The 22004-nt window shown below is 47.0% G+C and overlaps 1 protein-coding gene across 2 annotated transcripts in view; it reads right to left on the bottom strand.

The window, feature by feature from the left end:
• Positions 1–272: 272 nt before the first annotated feature.
• Positions 273–22004, bottom strand: part of CDH5 (cadherin 5) — a 35976-nt gene continuing 14244 nt past the window's right edge. For both annotated transcript variants that reach the window (XM_081273110.1, XM_081273111.1), the window contains exons 3-12: positions 17921–18209; positions 16899–17015; positions 15475–15639; positions 14395–14582; positions 13052–13302; positions 8889–9031; positions 7065–7189; positions 6599–6707; positions 4316–4561; positions 273–2374 (exon numbers count right to left, since the gene is read on the bottom strand). In XM_081273110.1, coding sequence (XP_081129236.1) covers positions 1857–2374; positions 4316–4561; positions 6599–6707; positions 7065–7189; positions 8889–9031; positions 13052–13302; positions 14395–14582; positions 15475–15639; positions 16899–17015; positions 17921–18209 — 2151 coding nt within the window. In that variant the 3' untranslated portion in view covers positions 273–1856. The remainder of the gene's footprint in view (positions 2375–4315; positions 4562–6598; positions 6708–7064; positions 7190–8888; positions 9032–13051; positions 13303–14394; positions 14583–15474; positions 15640–16898; positions 17016–17920; positions 18210–22004) is intronic.

Genomic DNA, 22004 nt, shown 5'->3' with positions numbered 1-22004 from the left:
AGGCCCTGCCTTCCGTGTAGACTGTGAGCAGGAGGGCTGGGGTGTGCATAGGAGGTAGGGGAGGGTGCTGGGCAGAGAAGGCTGGACTCAGTGTCCTTTGTTATTTTCTTTTGCAATCCATTTTGCAAACCCACTAGGTTCCTTTGATGATGGCGGTGGCAGTTGTATGTGTACCCGTGTATATGTATGTGTGCAAGTGTTCATATACGTGTGTGCACACACGTGTATTTGTTTCACATGAGCTCTCCCAGCTTTAGAAATAGAAGAAGAAATTCAAGATTTTTCTTTATTTAGGTATAAAAAAAATACAGTACGTCTCATTCACCAGTGTGGCCAATATATAGTCATTATCTGTAGAGCAATTACTACAATTACAGAAGATAGAAGGTTACAAGAATTGTTTATTCAACTAAAAATCCTGAATTAAAATTGTTAACCTAAATAGCAACCTGCTTATTATGCAAAAACCCTATTCTATATGTTTGTGAGGGCTACGAACTTTGTAAGTATTATTAGTAAAATAATTATGAAAAATTAATCATTGGTTTAAAAAGACAACAGTGTTACCTACAGTGCCTGGCAGTGTGAGGGGCCTTGCAGGGGAAGGAGGCTTGATCTGTGATGAAGGGTGGGCTGGAGAGCTTGTGTCCTCCCTTGTCCCTCTCCTCATCTGAACGCCACTTCCACAAGGCATGTTTGCAGTGAAAAGTTCCACACGCAGCTTAAAGTGGGCAATGCACAGGTGCTGCCAAGCTCGGGCAGAGCAGGGGCCTCGCCTTCCGCAGGGTGTGCCTGGGGGTCAGTTCCCTGAGATGTGGCAACCACGAAGCGTAAAGGCAAATGGCATGGCTCTGTCATACACTCACATTTGGGTTTGGACATTGGCCAGACTTGTTGAGGGCCACATCTTGGTTGCCTCTAAATCAAGAGATAAGTAGACGGAGAAAATAAAGGGGGAACTCGATGTGACCTGTTGAGGCAGTGACAGGGAGAGCTCATATGCTCCAGAAACATCTACCCCCTCACAGGCAAGCCTGGGTGGGTGTGGATGAGTGTCAAGTTGGGGTATCACCTACACCAGATGCCCTCCGGAGATGGTGGGTAAATGGAGGTGGCCCTCACCCTATGATCTGTCACTCTTAGTCTTCACTGTCTCTCCAGGATGAATTCACAGTTGCTTCAGGTTCAACAAGCCACTTCCCTGAATTTGGCTGACCGGGTCAATGCTCTGTACAGCACAGTTACTGGAGTGGCAGGCCAGTGAGGTCACCTCAACCCAAGGTCAGGAGCTGCCAGGTGGCCCCTTCTTTCCTCTTGTCAGGCCTGGGGAGGGGCTGGGGGATGGTGGGGCACTAAGAAGGCATGAGGGAGTCACAGCAGGCAGGCTGTGAGGGCAGGCATGATGGACAGGCTTAGTCTCCTTTGGAACAGGGCTGCAGAGAGTCTTATCCCACAGGTCATGCCATCCAGCCCTGTCACCAGGCAGACAGTCACCAGGATCTCACCAGCCCACTTCCCCAGGGACCCCTGGGGAAGACCTCCCAGCTATTGAGCACGATATGCTTTGCTTGGCAGCTTTGCAGAGCCAGAATAAGTCTTTGGGTTAGATGTGTGGTCTGGGGGCCAAGCCCAGAACTGACTTTCCCAGCATTTGGGGGTAGCCATCACTGAAATATGCTCCTAGATATTTCAGAGACCTGGAGTTTGCTACCCTGGGGATGGTGAGGTCTTTGGTGCCCACCAGAGAGGGTGCTGGACTGGAAAGTCAGGGCCACACTTGGAAGGCTTGGTGCCTGGTGTCTGAAAGGCCTGGGATGCAGTGGGTTCGGGTCCCCAGGACCAGAGGGCTATGACCTCTAATACACCAGCTCCTCGCGGGGGTCGGAGCCGTAGAGCTCCGCCAGCATCTTGAACCTGGGACCCCAGTCATTGAGGAAGTCGTAATCAATATCGGAGTCAGAGGAATCAGTGCCCAGGGAGCTGAGCGACTCGGCGATGGACTCGGAGCCCTCATAGCCATAGATGTGCAGCGTGTCGTAGGGGGGCCCGCCGCCATCCTGGTCCGCCTCGTCCTTCTTCACCTCGATCATGGTGGCCATCTCCCCGGGCCCGCCGTGTCCCCCGGGCGCCAGTCGCGGTGGCTTCTGCACCTGGGTGTAGACCGCCGGCTGGGCGTCCAGCGCGGGCCGTGGGGGCTTGGTCCCGCCGTGGCGCACCGAGTTCAGCACTGACACGTCATAGCTGGTGGTGTCCATCTCGCCGCCGCCCTCTTCGTCGTAAGTGACCAGCTGCTCGTGGATCTCTGGCACACTCTTACCGTGAGCACGGGCCTGCTTCCGGAGCCGCCTCCGCAGGAAGATGAGCAGGGTGATCACTGCCAGCCAGCAAGAAGAGCGAAGGGCCGTCAGACCAGACTCAGCGCCCGGTGTCCCCACCCGAATCACCTGCTCCTTCCTGCCACACTGCAGATTCCAAGGCCAGCCCAGACTCCCAGGGATACCTCCAGGGCTGGGCCAATGTAGGTTTGGTTGGGTCTAGGCACCAGGTGGGTCCACCCCACCCCATGGGATAGTCATCCTCCCTCCCCCATGCTCTTGACTGGGCGGAGTGTGTGAACAGAGTAGGGCTTCCTCAAGTTCATTCTCCTGCCAGTCTCAGTCCTTTTTACCTGCATCCTCATTTCCTATCTCACTATTTCTATTTTATAGTTTTTCTGTTTTATAGCTATTTCTATTTTATAGTCAAGAAAACTGATCTCATGGAGGCTGAGCGACCCACCTAGAGTCCTGTGGATCTCCACCCTGGTGGAAACTCTGAGGGGTGTGGCCTTATCAGTGTCTAAGATCCCTGAGAAGGGGTGGACCATGTGGTACAGGGAGTTCCTAAAATTAGGCTCAGGTCATCACCCTGGGCTCTGTCCTGCTCCCCTTGAGTTACTTCACAAGCTCTTCTATACATAAGGGAAGTTGGATGCCCTGGGAGACATCTCCCGGAGTCTCAGTTTTCTTGTCTGTAAAATGGAAATGATGATTTTTTTTTTCCTGCTCTGCTTATATTTGGGGAGGGTGGTTATGAAGCTGAATGCAATTTTATAGGTGGTGGCAATGCCATTTTGTTCTTATTATTAAGCATTATTTGAGGGAGAATCTGGGTCTCGACTCTGTACCATGGAAGCCAGGGGTGGGGCACACCCAGGGGAGACACTATCAGGAAAGGCCTGAAGCATGTACCATGTTGCCCCACAGCATCCTAGTCCTTGTCACTGTGGTGCGAAGCTGACCTGATCCCCCACTGGCTTCTTGTAGGACTGACCCTGGGCTCATCTGATGGCAGGGGAAGTATAGGAGAATTTATCCCCTTGGGAGGAGCCCTCAGTGACTGGCATCACTTTCCCCATCTCCTGTGGAAGGATGCTAAGTGAACTCCATGCTGCTTTCTATTCCTTCAGTGGGACAAAGCTTATGGCCGTGGGTAATTTCTGTGACAACTGGTCCTTTATGGCTGTCTTCCTTTCTACTCCAATCCCCCTCCTGTTTATGAGGTCTCCAAATAAACTACTTGCACCCAAATCCTTGGCCCAGGGTTTGCTTCCTGCTTCTGGGGAACCCAAACTAAGGCAAACTCCTAAAACGTATGAGACCCAAACCAAAAAAACAAAAACCAAAACAAAACAAAAAAAACAAAACCAGAAAACAAAAAACAAAAACAAAAGCAAAAACCAAAAAACTATGACCAAAAACAAAAAAATAGATAAATATCAAAGTTCGAGGAGAAATTCTATAAAAGCAAAGAAAATCTCCAGTGACAATCTGGAGGTTTTCAAATGTTGCATTTTAGAACTTTTAAATTTTTTTTAAATTAAAATAGGTTTTATGTAAATAAATTCCAAGAACAGTGCTTGGCACACAATAAGTGCCCCAAATGTATATTTTGAATGAGTGAATGTGTAAATAGAGATTTTCATTTTTATTTATTTTTTGGTGCCGGGGATTGAACCTGGGGCCTCACACATGCTAGGCAAGTGCCCTATCACTGAGCTACATCCAGGTCCAAGCTACTTTGAAAAGGAGTTGGCTTGAAGAGTGGGGCGGGGTCTTGCGCCCTGCCCCACCCTCCCCTCTTCCTTGTGCTGTCCTCCCACCTTAGTACCCAGGTGGGTGGAACTCAGCATCCCAGTATTCTGCACATGGAAACTTGAGGCCCAGGGTGGTGCACTGGCCCAGGCTTCCTTGTGGGCTGGATGCAGGACTGAGCCCGGATCCCTGGCTTCTGTGAAGCCCCCTCAGAGTTTCCTCCCCACGCCCTGGGCACTGACCTGTGATGGTAAGGATGCAGAGGAAGATGGCTACCAACGCCTGGATGCTGACGCCCATCTGGGCGGCCGCCTCCTCACAGAAGGTGAACTCTCCCCACTCGTTGCACTTGCACACGGCTATGGACAGCATGTTGGTGCTGGTCAGGCTCGGGTTCCCATTGTCCGAGATAAGTATGGGCAGGTAATGCATCTTGGCACGTTCCCGGTCAAACTGCCCATACTTGACTGTGACATTGGCTGTGTTATCTGGAAACACCAAGGTGATAGAATGAGGCTGTTTCTAGGAGAGTCCACCCCCTTGCATGATGGAACAAGGGAGCCCTCCTCAACTGCACTAGCCCCCTGCTGCCTGGGCTGCTCCTCTGCCCAGTGTCTCCCTGTCTCATTTCCAGCCATTGGAGCTCAGGCCTGTTCCTTCCTAGAGGGGATATTTTGGGCAGTTGCATGGTCCCAGCTGAGAAGAGTGGTTCATCTGGAATTTAAAATCCTGTGGGCAACTGATGTGCCAGTCCCCTTCTTTATCTCCAAAACCCTTTCCAAGAGCAGGGGACTTTCTCTTTGGCTTAACTAATTACTGTGTTGCTTCAGGCTTCCACAGCAATCAGAAAAAGTAAAGTTTTAAAAAGTCTTTTAGCATTGGGCTAACTCCTAGACCTGTGTCTGCCATCTTAGCGAATCCTTTGTTATAGAGGAGATTTACAATAGCAAAAATGATATCCTGATCCCCAGCAGTGAGAGAGGATGATTGCATTTGCCATTGAGGGTTCTCTGGCCAGTTTACAACTAGGAATATGCTTTGTCTAAATATTGGCTTCCCCTCCTAGCTCCACTGGTTTCCTGTACATAAGAATCTCCCATGGAGCTTACACACACACACACACACACACACACACACACACAGACACACACACACAGACACACACACACACACACATTCTCTCTCTCTCTCTCTCTCTCTCTCTCTCTCTCTCTCTCTCTCTCTCTCTCTCGTTCCTGGCAAGTGTGATGCCAATGGTCAGAGGGTTTACTAAATCAAACAAGGTGGACATGCTCAGGAAACCAGTTGAAAGTCAAGGCTTTTCAAATGCAAGGCAATTACATTTCATTATTCATAATTACATTGAAGTCTTAAGTCTAAATCAAAAATAAATGATATGCCATTGGCACTTTGTAGGAGAAATGAGGGATATTGACATTTAGGACATTCATGTGTAATTGAACCTGAGATCCATAGGATCTTACCTTCTGGGTGCATGTGTCTTTAGGGTGGAATTTAAACTTCTACCCCATGGCAGGTCCTACCCAGGTGCATTTGAGGTAGACATTAGGAATGGTATTTTTGCCACGTTACTTCTTATGAAAGAGAGCCAAGTGTTGAATGGTCTGTCATTAATTGTCAACACATAATCCCCTTCTCATCCCACAGGAGGCTTCTTAAGACAGGTCTGTGGCTGATCTCTGAGTCTGCTCCTCACTGACAGGGGATGTCAGTGGGCTGTTTCAATATAGGGGTCCTCACAGGCTTCTCAATAAGGAATGGCAGAGGTCACCTCCCCTGAAGATCCTGGGTGAAGGATTGCTTTATTTAAACCTTAGGAGGATTTCCTCTATTTTTTTTTTCTGAGGAAGTTGCAGATAAGGTCATGAAAACCTTTGCACTTTTGACTAGAATTAAGTCAACTCAGCATCATCGTTGCAGTAAGTGCACATCCATCAGAAGCTCTGATCAGCCACTACTGACCTCGTAGTGGCTGACCTCTGGGTTTTGATTGGTGGGTCAGATGTGCTGTGCTGTGCTGTGATTGGTGGACCAGATCCTGTTTAGGGGCCACCTGATGGTAAGTAGTCATTGTAGCTGAATTAAAACAAAATTCATGATATTCTTGGGATTGAAAGCTTCACAGTTTTGACTATTTGGGAGAGATCTCAAAGCTCCATGTGGTAGAGCGATTTGAAATCTTTCTGAGGCACAGAGACCCCCCCGGTGTGGAGAGGGATGATTTGACTCATTCGTGAATGGACCTAGCTCTATTCTGTACTCCTATTGACCAGAGCATCTTGGAGGGGAATGGCAAACTATGTGGATGAGGCAGTTTGGTCAAGGCGGCTCTGACCACTGTATGATTTATATAGTGGAAATTGTACAAAATGTCCTGTAACATAAAAATCCCTGTGGGGGACTGCCCCCATTTTCTGGCTTAGTCCTCGACTCTGGTGCCTCAAGAACTCAAGTAACCCCATTCCGGACCCTGTCACAAGCCTGCTGATTGCTGTGTTGCTCACCATGATTATCCGTGAGGGTGAAGTTGCTGTCCTCAGTACTCAGGGCGTATTTGAACTTGACGTTCCGTGGAGTTATGTCCTTGTCTATTGCAGAGATCTGCACAACCAGCTGGAGTATGGGAGATGGGGGATGGTCAGTGTGGTTTTGGAGTGGCCTGGGGTTCAGGCATGGAGACTTTGGGTTTAGACCTGAGCATGGCTGCCTCTCACCTGCAACCCTGACCTACATGGTCTCCACAAAGCCACTCTTTCCTCCACTGTCTTTGACCCCTGACCCTGGCTCTTCATCTACACTTCAGACATTGTCTGAGGCTCAGTTTCTCATTTGGAAAATGGGGATGGTATTACTTTCCTTCAGAGCTGTTGCTACAGAGTGCAGGAAACTCACTGGAACTGCAGCTGGCTGTCTGCCCCTCAGCCTGCCTCCAGGGGGCACTGCCTCACCCTCCGCCCAACCCAGACTCACCTTGCCCGCAGCCACATTCTCACACACTTTGGGCTCGTAGGGCTGGGCGAACATCGGAGCGTTGTCATTCTCATCTAAAACTTCAATGTGGACCTGCACAATGGATTCTTTACCTGTGGGGACCCCTGTAGGGGAGAGGATTGGTCACCAAAGTGGGCTCAGCTCATGCCAACCCCTGGGGGATGGAAAAAGAGGGGAAGCCACTCTTTTTCAGGAAGAGGGCTCCGTAGGCCTCTAGAGGAGAGGCCAGGGGTAGCATTCTGGATGGAAGAAGTGTGGAGGAGGTGGCCGGTAACTCTTTGCACAAGAGGAAGTGTAAAGGTAAAATTTCTAAGCTGATTCTAAGCTGCAAAAGTCTGAGTTAAAGTGTAAAAGACTAGGGCATTGTAAAGCTTCTAGATTACAAGGCCTGGGCTAAAAGGTAAAAGCCTATTGTTACAATTCCTCTGCTATCCCCGGAACCTGTAAGTTGTTAGGACAATGCGGGAGCTGCTCAGTAAATATCTCCATTGATTCCCTGGTTGTTTAATAGCTAAGGGCTCCAGGTAACATGGCACGAACGCATATAGGCCCCAGGACCAATTAGTTTGAATGTGTGCCCCACTTGGAAGTGACCAATCACCCCTGCCCAAACTGTTCCCTCCAATGAATGGACTAATCATGTATCAGAATTGTTGTTCAATTTCCCCGCGCCTCATGATGATTTGTTCTGATGTATGCAAAGCCCACCGTCCTCTCCAAAAAGTGTACTTAAGCTCTGCTTGACCTCTGCTCTGGGCTCTGGGCTGCTCTCCCTTCTTGAGTGAGCATGGAGCCCCAGCACGCTGGAACGGATCCCCAATAAATCCCCCTTGCCATTGCATGGAGCTAGTCTCGTGTGGTCTCTTTCTCCGACGCTTCGCCGGACCCTTACAGAAGTTCGCTGAAGTATTACTTATAAAAAAATCAAAAAGGTAAGCAGCCTAAGTGCCTCTAAAAAAAGTTTAACAACAAAATTAATAATTAGAGTAAGTAGCATAATTCATTAAAATAGAGTAAGAAACATAATTCATTAAAATCCTGTAATTTAATAAGTAATTGTTATTATTCAAATAATAATTCACCCCCTCTCTGGGGGTGAATTATTATTTGAATAATATAATATTATTATTATATTATTGGGACCAGTGGGACCTGGGTTTAGTGGGAATATCTATCCTTCCCCTTGAGGGTGGTTGTGATTTTCTCATATAGGTCATGCTGAACCTCCATTTGTCAGAAGTCATACAGTTTTTGGAGAATCTAACAATCTTGAATTGAAAACTGCTTCAGGTTTTGAATTAAACCCATTAACTGGTGCTAATACTGTTTCCCTCCCCTACAAAAAAAAGAGTTTACCGAATGTCCTTGATGATAAGAATCACCACGTGGTTCTTGTTACATGCTCACCCTTGGCCCCGTCTCTGATCACTGCACCAGAACATCGAGAGGGGAGTCCGAGAAACTCTATGTTTAGCAGGTGATGCTCATCACTGAGACATCTACTTAGCCTGTTTTTATAACAGTGCTTCTCAAACTCTGTTGTACACATGAGATTCTGATTCAGTCTGGGGTGAGGCCTGAGATTCTATACTGCCAGCAAGGTCTCAGGTGACATCGATACAGCTGGCCCGAGGACCACACTCAGCCATGGAAGCTTGATAGCATCCCAGCCAGGGATGCTTTGCAAGGAGCTTGTAATACCTCTACAGACCCCAAATGACAGATGATACCAGCTTTGAAAGAACAAGGGAAAAAGAGAAGAGCCTGGGGCTGGGGGAAACCTCTGGAGATGGGGACACTCACCACTAGAATCCAGTTCTTTGGCCTCCACAGTCAGGTTATACCAGGGGTAGGTTTCTCTGTCTACTTCTTTCTCATTGAAAATGTGCCCCTGTTTGGTTATGCGGAAGAATTGGCCTTTGTCACTGGTCCTGCGGATGGCGTATCTGTCCAGGGGAAAGAGTTTCATGGCTTTCCATTATTTTTTAAAATATATTTTTAGTTGTTGATAGACCCTTATTTTATTTATTTATACGTGGCACTGAGAATTGAACCCAGTGCCTCACATAAGCCAGGCAAGTGTGCTACCACTGAGTCACAGTCCTCCATTATTTTTTTGTTGTGTCCAAATTCCTCAGCATGACAGACGAGGCCCTTCAGAAGCTATCCCCACATCCTTCTCCATCCTTGTATCTCAGAGTTCTGGTTGTTTTCTACCACCCAGAACAGTGAGCATACAACATAGAGGGATTCAGGAGAGTGAGACCATGTCTGATCTGAAGAGTGCTGGGGTACCTGAGACTATCAGTAGCCCTCTAGAGCTGAGCAGGTGACACTCTAATCAACCAGATCACAGATGTGTGTATGATCAATGAAAAGATAGGAGGGAAAGAGTCAGGAAAAAATAGAAAAGGAGCTGAAAGAGATAAGAAGTAGCAAATAAGATAAAATTTGTGAAATAAAAAATGGAAAAGTTCTCCCAGAAATCAGGAAGTTAGAAAGATATGAATATGTGTGTATGTGAGTGTACATGTATGTATATATGTCAATATACATATCATATGAATAAAAATAGTTGCTATGACTGAGAAAGATCCCAGAACAAACAGAACAGAAGAAATAACAAAAATATAATAAAAGAAAACTTTCCTGATCTGAAGAAAAACTGGAGACCATAGATTCATAGATGCCGTTGATATCAGGCGTGTTTAATTAGGCATATCTTGATGGGACTTTTGAATTTCAAGGTTGTGTGAAGAAACTTAGAAAAAGAGGACAGACTCTCAGGAAAAAAAATGAATTCCTTATTAATAAAGAGAAATAAGACTCACCCCAGATGCCCCCATAAAATTAAGTGGGAGAAAACATTGATAGTCTTTTTGAAGGAAAGTGTTTATTATCTGAGGATTATATAAGCACACCCAGGTGATATTAAAATAAGAAGGAAAAAAAACATAAGTTTTTCTGTAAATATGCAAGAACTTAGGAAGTATATCACCCACAATAATGGGTCCTGAAATTTGTTTTTGAAAACTTACTCTAAGAAATGTCTCAATAGGAAGTAAAAACCTGGCTTAGGAGGAATTAAAATAAAGCTGTTGATTTCTTAATCATACATAGGAATGCAATGGGGTGTGTGTGTGTGTGTGTGTGTGTGTGTGTGTGTGTGTGTGTGTAGTGTTTTAACTAGAAAATATAAATCCAGGAAAACATTTAAAATTTTATACATAGAGGTAAATCTGATAGGTAGAAGTAAAAAATGGATATATTCCACCCAAATATCTAGGAGGGGGAGATAAATAGGTTTATAGCAAGGATGAAGGACAAGAAACAACACCATTACATTTGAGAAATGGGAAGTGTTAAACAAGAACTAAAAGAATTAAGATCAAACATATCACTTATGGTAAAAAACGTAAATAGGTTGAACACAAAGTGTGTCAGTTTAGATGAAAGAGCAAAGCCACGTGCATTCTCCTTTCAAGAGACAACTTAATGTCAAATGACCTAGAAAAGTTAAAAGTAAAGGATGGAAAATTTACATCAGGCCAATAGAAACACCACGAAAACAAACCAAACCAACAAACTCACCATTAGGCAGCATGGAACCAAAGGCCAAATATTCAAGTAGAACAAATTGGGTGATTTCTTAGCACAGAAGTTACAAGCCATAATGAAGGTAAAATAGTCGTAAATCTTAGTAAGCTGAATAGAAAAATTAAAAGGCACAAAGCAAAAGCTTTGATGTTTTAGAGAAAATAGGCACAAGTACCATTGTTATCACTGTTGTTATGGTTTGGTTATGAGGGTCCCCCCAAAGCTTCTGTTAACACAGGAATATTCAGAGGAGAAATGAGTAGATGATGGGACTTGTAACCTAATCAGTTCACCCTAGTTTGAATGGACTGATTGGGTGGTAACTGTAGGCAGGTGGCCAGGGCTGGAGGAGCTGGATCACTGGGGACATGCTCTGGAAGGGTTCATCTTCCCTGTGGCTCCCGTCCCCCTCTCTTCTGCTTCCTGGTTCTCATGTCCTGAGCTGTTTTTCCCCTCCAAACCCTTCTGCCATGATGTCACGTCTCACTTCAGGCCCAGAGCTATGGAGTCAGCTGATCATGAACTGAGCCTCTGAAACAGTGAGCCAAAATAAACTTTTCCTCCTCTAAGTTGTTCTTGTTAGGTCTTTTGGTCACAGGGACTTGAAGCTGACTAAAACAATTACATCACAAAACAAACTAAAACAAGTCAAAAAAAAAAAAACACCAACAACAAAACAAAACAAAACCACCCTACCACTTGTAAATAAAAAGAAAAACAATCCAAGTCAATGTCTTAAACAAACCTATGGATCAAAGGAGTAACAAAAAATGTAATTATTGACTATGGAATAGAATGGCAAAGAAGAAGTCGTCCCCAAATTTGTGAGATGTAACCAAAATGCGGAGACTTGTTTTATCCTTGATAAGAAGGCCTAATACCACAGAAACATTAGCTCTTCCAAAACTGATTCATAAACATAAGTCTTATTGGAATTCAAATGTTTTTAAAAACTAGCTAAAGGATTTTAAAATTCATATGGAAGGATGAACATTTCAGAATGGATAAAAATTGTATAAAACTAAAAAGAAACAATGGGGGAGAGACTTGCCTTACACATACTAAAATTTAGCAAAAGCTGCCACAATAAAACAGAATACCACAGAACAATAGAGAATCCAGAAAGAGATTCAAGTCTACACAAGAACTTAGAGTCCCACCATGCTGGGGAAATAATGACATTTTTAAAAAATGGTGCTGGCATTGCTGGCTACCCAGGTAGAATAAAATAAGATTGGACTGAAGTCATATTTACTATCAAATATCACATAGCTTGTTCCAGAGGGTGGAGGAAAGACGTCTAGTTAGGATAGAGTAGCAAGTACTTTGGTTTGAACACATTCCCCACATGTTCATGTGTTGGAAACCTGATCCCCAAATTCATATGTTAATGGCATTTGGAGATAGGACTTTTGGGAAGTAATTAGGATTGGATGAGGTCAGGAAGGTGGGGTCCCCATGAAGGCATTAGTGGCTTTAAAGAAAGAGGAAGAGAGAGCTAGGCTGGAAGCCTGCTCTGTCTTGCCAGGAAAGCCCTCTGCCATGTTATGATGCAGCAAGGTCCCCACCAGATGCCACGTTCTTGAACTTCTCAATCTCCAGAACTGTGAACCAACCTCCGTTCTTCATAAATTACTCACGTCTGTGGTATTCAGTTATAGGAACAGAAAACCAGGTAAGACAGAAAGTGCCAATGAAAAGGACATGACACCATCCAATAAAATTTTAAAAAACACAAACAACAGCAAAGTCAGTATAAATCTGTCTATGTATCTGTATGATCATAAGGAAAGGTAGGTGGGCAGGGCTGGAGGAGGTGGATCACTGGGCATGTGCTCTGAGAGGGTTCATCTTCCCTGTGGCTCCCGTCCCCCTCTTTTCTGCTTAACTACAAGCCACTTAACATGAGCTGTCTGGATGTGGGAGTTATCAGTTTTCTTTACAGACCTTTGTACTGTTTCAGTGTGTGAAATAAACATGTCTTTACTTGTGTCATTTTTGGGAGACAAATTTAGCAAAACATGTTTGGTGAAGGGGCTTCAGGTATGTTATCTGATTGGCTGCTCTTTTACTGTTGGGTCTCTTAGGTGGACTTGTGGTCCAAAGGACAGGCCCTTCAAAGCCAAAGAGAGATCAAACAGAGGGAGGATGGCTTGGACCATGGGGGTTACCTGGGAGGGTGAAAGCCCAGCAGGCTGGAGGTGTTGGTGGAGAGGCTTGGGCCACTGGCCCTGATTCTTCCACTTCCCATACTAGTGCAGGGGGAAGCCAGTTTTCCTCTCTGATTCTTGGTCTCAACCAGCAGCCACAAGAACATCAGTGCTAGGACTGTCATGGTCATCATCATCAACACGCCCACTGCCCCTTACCCAATGCTGCGCCGGGCCTCATCGGGATCTACAGCCATCACGGAGCCGATCAGAGGTTTCTTCTGGTTTTCCCGCAGCTGGAAGTGGTAGAAGTGTTGCTGGAAGACGGGGGGCTCGTCCACATCTGTGATGTTGATGATGACGCGGGCTTTGTTGCTGCCCGAGATGCCACTCAGGTATCGGAGGTTGATGGTGGGGTCCGTGGCCTCGATGGTGAACACGTACTGCCGGATGAGTTCATAGTCCAGGGGCTGCGTGAGGGAAAAATATGGTAACGCCGCTCTGAGCCAAGCATCCTGCAAGGTAGGACTAAAATGACAACTGTTTGGCACTAGAGCCCAGACCAGTGACATTTCCAGGGTCATCAAGACTGGCCAGGTCTAGTGTCTGTTTCCAGCTGCTCTGTACCTCATTTCAGCAGTCTCAGGGCCACACCCCCCAACCCTGGCCCTGTTCCCAGTAAGTACTCTGCTCTTAAGAGGATCACAGACTAGTGGCTTAAGCCTTTGCTCCAAAGGCTTCCCTTGTGCTTGTTATCCCTCAAGCAGCTGTGAGAAGGTAATCAGAGGCCCTCTCAGAAGCCCTCCTAACTGGTGATGCTCTCTGCCTTCTGTTGCTGTGTAGCGATAAACACAGTGGCTGTACTTTTTTTGTTTGTGGGTCTTTCTTCCCCACTTGCTGAGAGCTTTGTTGACCCGGGAGGCTGGTTGTCTCCCCCTGGGTCTCTGATCTCCAATGCGGGGCTTGGCCATAGAAGAACTCAGGCTCAGGACCCCTGGTCCTCTGCATGGCCATTCTGGAGGCACTTTTAGCCCCCTGACAGGACCTCTCCCTCCTCTTCCATACTTAGTCTGACATTAGCAGCTACTGTCCATGGCCACCTGTGTCCTCATGCACTCATTGTTTCCATGCATGCTGATGACTTTCTACTGGCCAGCACACAGGGAAGAACAGAGAGTGTCAGAGCAGTGCTCTGTCAACACTTGGTATATACATACCCCCACTCCCACCCCCTGCTGCAACTCTGAGATGCGCTCTTACTGTCCCCCAGATGCCCTCCATGGGATGGGGCCCCATTTGCCCACCTGCTCATGAATGAGCTGAGTATCAGCTTCCTTCTTTTCACCTGAAATTGCTCCCAGGGCTTCCTAGAATCACTTTCCTTGAATAAGCAACACACCCAAATCCTTGCTCCAGTCTTCCCAGGCACATAGCCAGTTCTGAGCTGATCCAGAACATTGTCATTTGATGTTCTCTGGCCCAGGAGAAGCCCCAAGGTAGATCCTATGGCCACTGCAAGCCCCAAGCCCTACATCTGAGGCTGTGGCTGCAGACCCACAAACCTTCATGGGTTTGATGATGCCCTCGTTGCGGGTGGGATCCGTCTCGATGGTGAAGGTATCCCTGTATTCGCCCTGCACGATGCTGTACTTGGTCATCCTGTTCTGAGGCTCGTCTGGGTCATGAACAGACAGAAAGCCCAGAGGGCTGCCCACACGGATGTCTTCAGGCACCGTAAAGGTGTACTTGGCTGATGCAAATAGAATACCCCAAAAGGCATTGGATTAATGAGATGGATGAGGTTAGTGCTCTTTCATATCATCCTACCATATTTTGATCCAGAAAATGGACACAATAAAATAATGATGATGAGAATAATAATACTCCTTAGATTTGGGATCTTAAGGCAAAGGGGTCTATTCTATCTGTTGATTCATCCATTTGTCCATCCCTCTGTCCATCCAACACATGATTATTGAGCACTGACTACACGCCAGGCACTTTGCTAGGGACCTATTAGTTGATAAGAGAGATAAGCTGTGCCTTCAGGGAGCTCATGCCACACAAAACAAGGTCACTGCAGAATTGGCTGGTTCTGCAGCTGGCTGAGCCTCTGATTTACATTAGCACTGAAGGATACAATGAGTACAGCCAACCAACTCTCTTGCCCAGACCCACCAAGGACACGGGACAGGCTCTTGTAAGATATTTTTTTGGGGCAGGATTCAGTTTTAGGTGGGGTAAGGCTCAACCCCAGCTGTAGATCCCTGCTGACTGGCTCATGGGGATTTTCTAGCTGGGGCCGAGTCTCAGGGTCTGGATTCTCCTGAGCCCATGGAATCTGAGTGAAATTTCTCCTATGTCCTAATGGGACCCTACGCACAGTGATCACATCTAGCAGGGCCTGTGATTTCCCTTTGGTCTATGAGGAGACCATCACCAGGGGCAGCTGGACAGCCTTGGGAGTGTGGAGCAGGACCCATCTTGCACCCAAACATCTTCTCTGGGTCTTAGGCCCACCTGGGGTTGGGGGAGAGGTAGAGGAATTTGGGACACCTCCCTCAGAGTTCCCAAGTCACTGAGTATCCCAACCCCCGCCCCCCACCCCCCCCCCACACACAGGGCCCTAGGGAGGGGCTCACTCTGAGTGAAGATGGGGAAGTTGTCATTGACGTCTTGCAGAGTGATTAGCACGGTGGCTGTGCCTGATTCTCCATGGAGGCCCTGTGCATCTCGGGCCTCTACCATGATCTCGTACCTGGCCTGCTTCTCTCGGTCCAAGTTTTTGGTTGTGGTGAAAATGAGTCCTGCAAAAAGTAGCCCCAAGAGTCATGTTACTGGAGGAACTCTGAGAAAATACAGATGTCTGGGCTGTACATAGAGAACCTATAGGTGATTCCACTGTTCAGCCAGGCTGAGAACTACGTGTCTACAGGCTACTGTTTTGTGTCCTACCCCTTGCTCCATTAAAAATGACCAAACAGGATGGTCTAATATTGGTCTAGCTAGCTGGAGCATTGTGTTGAGAAATACCATGAGGCCACATGCAGGCTCAATGTGGAAGTGTTCTGTGATGGATTAATGATGTCTGCCTTGGTACACCATAGGGCAGTGCTGGTGTCTGCTATGTATTTGTTATTACTCTGAAAGACACTGGAGCAGCCCAAACAACTGGCCTTCTTGCTCCCAAGATTCAGTCTTTACTTTTCTTTTTTTTTTTTTTATCTGTTAAATCAAACTAGGTTTGACCTGAGAATTCCTCTGTACTTGCATATTTAGGTCCTTATGTAACCGAAATGCAATCTAACTTAGCATGTAAATGAATTGAAACCTAAATGTGCTTCGGTCAATCCCAGGCTGCCAGATGTTCAAATGTTTGAGCTGTAACCAGTCTAGCTTTTTCTGGGCCTCACTTCTGTTTTCTGAATATTACTTTCCTTTCTTTGTCCATAAATGTTATCCAGACCTGGAGTTTCTCCAATCCTATTTTGATTCTGGGATTGCCTGATTTGTGAATTTTTTCCCCTCAATTTAACTCTGTTAAATTAAATTTGTCTAAAGCTTTTTTCTTTTAAAAATTCATGAAACACTATGTGGCTATGCTCTCCCGAGATTTATCTAACTCCAGCTTTGCGGCTATCATAGGTGATGATGAGCAGTCCTATTTTCTGGATGAGGGGAGTAAGACTTCCAGAGGTTAGTAGTCTTATCCAAGGTCTCTAGAGAAGGGAAGTAGCTGAGTGTGGAACACAGGTCAGATCTATTTGAAGCTGTCCAAAGAACTGTTAACCAGCACTCTCTGCTGCTTCTTGCTCACTGCTTGGGTACCGAGATCCTGAGGTCCCCTGGGTTTGAGCCCATGTCTTGGGTACCTATTTGCTTCCTGTTCCCATAAACCATCTATACTTTATCTTTCTGCAGGCTATCAATCAATTCCATGGGATAGTGCTGTTTAGTAGTTGTTGACACACGTCAGGCTGGACTTCCCTCAGTATCTGTACCCAGAACATTCATGTCCCCTACTCCCCCAAGCTGGTGCCTGCCTGGGAGGGTTAATCACACAGACCAGAATTATCGATGGCAAAATACTCTTCCCCCTTCAGGACTTGGTATGTGATAGTGGCATGGTCTGACACCGTGGGGTCATCTGTATCCACTGCTGTCACACGCGTGACCGAGGTTCCTGTGGAGAGAGAATTCGGGGGTTTCTGTCTCACAACAATGGCCCCTCTCTCCATTCCTGGGTGAGGGCAGATGTGATTCTGTTGTTCCTCTGTCCCCGTGGGCTGAGGGGGGGGGGATCCTGACTGAGGATAAAGGGCTGCAGTGGTGGGACGCACCCAGGCCAACCTGGAGGGGGCCAAGAGCACAGGTGTTTGTGCCTTGAGGGGAGAAATCAGGGTCAGGAGTAGAAGCCCAGAAGAGCAACGGCTGCTTCTCCCTCTCCTGAAAAAAAGTGAGAACAAGGGACTGGGAATGCACACAAAGGAGTGGTGACACTTCTCATCCCCTTGAATTTCAGGGACCTCACACTTAACAGGAAGTTCTGCCCCCAGGGCTCTGATTGGGGATCCTGGACTGAGTGGGTAGAGAGGAAAGCTCTTTCCTGGCACCTTCTGGACACTCGGACAGGACTGAGGAAGGAGTAGTGACCTTCTTAGGCTGGTGACACACTTTGGGTCCAGGTCTCTGTCCCCCACCTCTGCTCCTACATGACCCCTAGAGATGATTCTTCTTAGTTTGGTGACAGAGCCTGTCACACACTCTCAGTGTGTCAGTCCTGGGGTTCAGAGGCAGTGGGTAGTATGTGTTCCAAAGAGTAGTGAGACATATGTGTGTCTCTGATGGCCAGGGCTCAGCCCACGGCTGGGATCAGGGATCAGTCTGTGACTGATCAGAACTCAGGCTGGGGCCAGGTCATAGTGTAGCCTTTAAGGATCAGTTTTTTCAAATCATATTAAGTGACAATTATAACTCCTGCCCTGAACCCACCACATCCTGATCATGACAGTGAAATGGCTGATATGATAGGAACCTCAGCCTGGGGAGGAGCGAGGAAGGAGGGAGAGAGACAGATTGGGCACGTACCCACAGCTGACATCTCAGGCACAGATGCGTTGAACAACCGGTGCGTGAACACAGGCCAGTTGTCATTTACATCATGAACTTTGATAGTGAAGCTGGAAGGAGGTTCCAGGTTTTTGTTGGTTTCCTTGTCTACAATGAGGGCAGTGAGCTGGTATTCGGGGACTTTCTCCCGGTCCAGTCTCTCAAAAGCATACACGTCCCCTGTCTCTGCATCGACCCGGAAGACCTTGCCAGCGGAGTCTCCTTGGAGCACATACTTGGTGTTCTTGCGATTCACGCTAGATTTGATCTAGGAAGGAACAGAATATGAGCTGGGGGGGGGAGCAGTGGTGGCTGGGTATATGTACACATGTGTGTGCATGTACAGAGTGTGTGCACACAGGAGCATGCACATGTAGGCATCTGCATGTGAGTAAGTATGTGTGCAGGTCTGTGCTCATGTGCACGCATGTGTGTGTATTCATGTGTGTATGTAGGTGCTGGTCAGAGATCCTAACTGTGACACTGAGGTTTTTAACAAGAACCTCCACTACTGGTTATTCTCAGCCAGGTCACTGCAAACACCAGCTGGTATAAGTTGCCTAGCAGAGCCCAATCACCAAAATGGTGCTGAGGGCACAGCAGGGGCTTAGGAGGTAGTTTTTTGAGTGAAAGAATTTGGTGAATTAGAAGACAAAGAGTACTTTTGCCCCTTAGAAGGCACCTAACCTCAATGACTTGGGATGGCCTCATCTGTAAAATGTGGCTGCTGCTGCTTCTGAGGTTGACTTGCCCTCGTGAGTAGAGCACCCTTTTGAAAGTGAGTCCTGGGAAACCTCCTCCTTTGCCCATGGCTTTTGAGCATCAGCTTAAATGTTCAGAAATATTTGTGAGCTGACTGTTAAACACAGCCATTGTTTAAAAACGAAATCTTATAGACTTACCATTAAATAAATCATATTCAAAATAAAGACCACAAACACTCAGAATTTATCACTTCCTAATTATTTTAGTATGTTCTTGAGATTAGGTGTGTGTTTTGTATGAGCGTGGTGGGAATACTGAGAAAGGACACGTCCATGTAGGCCTTCTCCCAACTCTGTTTTCTGTGGTATCATGTTGGTAACTAAATCACTTTGCTGAAAGCTTTTACACCATGGAAATTGGCAAATGCTACCCAATCGGGTCCTTTTCCCCTGAAGAGCCAGTTTCAAATAGTTATCAGCCCTCCACTGATCCCCAGTGAATTCAATTTTGGAATGGCACATAAAAAGTTCTCTTCTTGGGGGTTTTCAATGTCCAGTCCTGGAGAAAAGAACTCCCATGAACTTTGTTAAATTCAGGATTTCCTGCACCCCTTAAACCATTGAACCATTTTTCTTATCACACGTGCTGTTAGTCTACCAAGAATTTGATTGGAGAATAGTGTGGGTCAAGTATCTTGCACAGAACAGAGCTCTCAATAAATGACAGTTATTATTAATGATACATGCACAAATTAAAGAATATTATTAGAAGTTTAGAAGTGCTGAACATTCCATTTATAGAATCTTAGAGAAAATCAGCACCACAAGACTAGGTAGTATGTATGCACGTAAAATGGTACTCTTCTGGGATGTTGGAAAGTCCAGAAAATAGAATTTAAATTTAAGTGTAAAAAATAAAAAAATTGGATGGCTACAAGGTGTCAGGCCCTACGTAGGCACACAGGGATAACACAAACCTAAGCTGGCTCTCAGGCCTGAGGCTCAAAGCCTCAGGGACTGGAACTCCAAGGAAGGACAGCTCTTAAGGGTCAGATGGAGCAAGGGCCTTAGAATGTGTCCGAGGAGGACTCATCAGGAAGGCCGGAAAACTGAGAGCTTGTGGGGCCTCAGGAGTGAAGAGGGAGGTTCAAGAAGGTGTTGTCCAATCCCATGAAGTCTTCAAGGTGTCCCTAGCATTTACCAGCTGTATAGTCACTGAAGTCCTTGGTGAGAGCAGTGACATCTGGCAGTGGGCTGAGAAGCCAGATGGCAGTGTATAGAGAAGAGTCTGGAAGGCGATGGAGTGCAGATAGGGAGAGAGGACCCTTTCCCTCTGGTGGGCAGTGGGAGGGGGAGGCTGCAGCAGCAGGTGACAACAACCATCCTGGAGCAGGGCTGGGGTGGGCAGTGACAGGTGGGTCCCTGGGAAGGTTCCTAAGGTCCAGGAGCTAGGACATGACGAACAGCTGGAGAGGGCAAGAAGCCTCCTCTGAGCTCTGTAACCAGGGTCTTGTGACAGTGGGGACTCAAGGAGAAGGGACCGTCTGGGGCTCTGAGGGAGTTGCTCAGGTTAGGATAAGATGGCAGTCTTCAAACTGGGCCCCTGGTGGATGCCTGAGGACCCAGCGGACAGGAAAGAGGAACAAGTCAGCTGGGGATTAGAAGGATGCGTGAGATTTCGTGTGCATGCAAATTTCTGTTTCCTTCCTCCGAATTTTTCTTAAATAGTTTTCAGTTTTTGAAAGAGTTTTTAGATTTCCAGGAAAAGGGAGAAGCTGTTTTATAGAACTCCAGTCAGCTGCTCCCCTTGGCCCCTGATGTCAACATCTTAGGTGAATGTGCTACAGTTCATGATAAAGGAACCAATACTGACACAGGATTATTGACTAGAGCTAATAATTTATTTAGATTGCCTTGGTTTTTACCCAATGTCCTTTTTCTGTTTCAGGATCCTGTTGAGGATATTGTGCCACATTTAGTCATGGTGTTTCTTGGAGCTCTTTTTGGCTGTGATGGTTTCTCGGACATTCATTGCATTTGGTGGACGTTGACGGTTTTGAGGAGTTCCAATCAGGAATGTCACAGGATGGCCTTCTACTGGGATCAGTCTGATGGTTTTCCCATGGTTAGGCTGGGGGAACAGGTTTTGGGGAGACACCGTTTCTGACATCACTGTATTTTGATGGAACATCTCAACAGCACAAATCACGCCTACCCAGATTTGTGGGTGCAGAGACTGCTCAGAGTTCACTCCCACTGTCCACCAGCTCCGTAAACAAAGGCTTCAGGCTCTGACCTGAAGTCCCTCGATACACAGGGACTTCCTTCCCTGGGATTACGTCCTTGGGAGCTGGGAGCCAGGAGGTGGTCCTTGAAGCCCTGTGCTTCCCTCTCCCAAGCACCTTGGTTTCCTCCCAGCATGGGGACCACACGTGGCTCCTCTGTCCCCAACACTCTGCCCTTTGGTCTCATGCCAGGTGTCCAGTGACTTGATGCAGTCACTCAGATTGGCATCAAGCTCTCAGTCTTGATGATTTTCCTGTTGTTTGCAGACCTTGGGGCGAGCCCCCAACAGTTGTCCTGGCAAGGGCTGGCATGATGCAGGTGGCCCCCACTTTCCGCTGACTCTCCCTGACTCACTGCACAGATTTTCCTTGGGGCCAGTCCTTTTCCTCAGAAGATGATTCATGGCACAGTTATTCCGCTAGGAAGGATGTAGGTGGGTTGATGACATTTCCCTCTATGACACAGGGTTCACACTGGTGTTGGGAGTCAGGAGCCCCAGTTTCTCCGAGGGCTCTGTGCTGGTCTTATTATGTGACCGTGGGCCTGGGTCTCCCCTCTGATTGGCCATGCTGTAAGATTTACTTCTCCCATTCAGCCATTCAGGAGAGACAGAAGAGCCATGGGCTCAGCTGGCTGTGGCCATGGAGAGACTCCAGTTGTCCCCAGCCCCTTCCTTTGTCTGTGGGAGCATTTCCAGTGTCATAGTCATACTGGGCCTGATCATCCAAAGTCCCTCTTCAGCCTGTTTCTCGATCACCAGTGAGCTTCCATTATTACCATTTGCAGATCAGCTGTTCCTCTAGACCAGGGTGGGTAAACTCTTTCTATTAAGGGTCAGAAGGTAAATATTTTTGGCTTTGTGGGCCATATGGCCTTTGTCACTACTATTCAACTCTGCTATTGGAGCAGGAAAGCAGCCAACTTGTAAATAAGTGGATGTGATCGTTTTTCAATCAAACTGTATTTGCAAGTCCAGGCAGGGGGCCAGATTTGACCCACAGGATCCCTGCTCTAGACCACCATCTCCATGAGAGTTGGGCCCCCATCTATCTTTGTCTGCCTTTGTTTACTGC

This window comes from Spermophilus citellus (assembly GCF_964194105.1).
Source record: "Spermophilus citellus genome assembly, chromosome: 18".
Lineage (NCBI taxonomy): Eukaryota > Metazoa > Chordata > Mammalia > Rodentia > Sciuridae > Spermophilus > Spermophilus citellus.
This window is presented reverse-complemented; position numbering and strand designations above follow the sequence as displayed.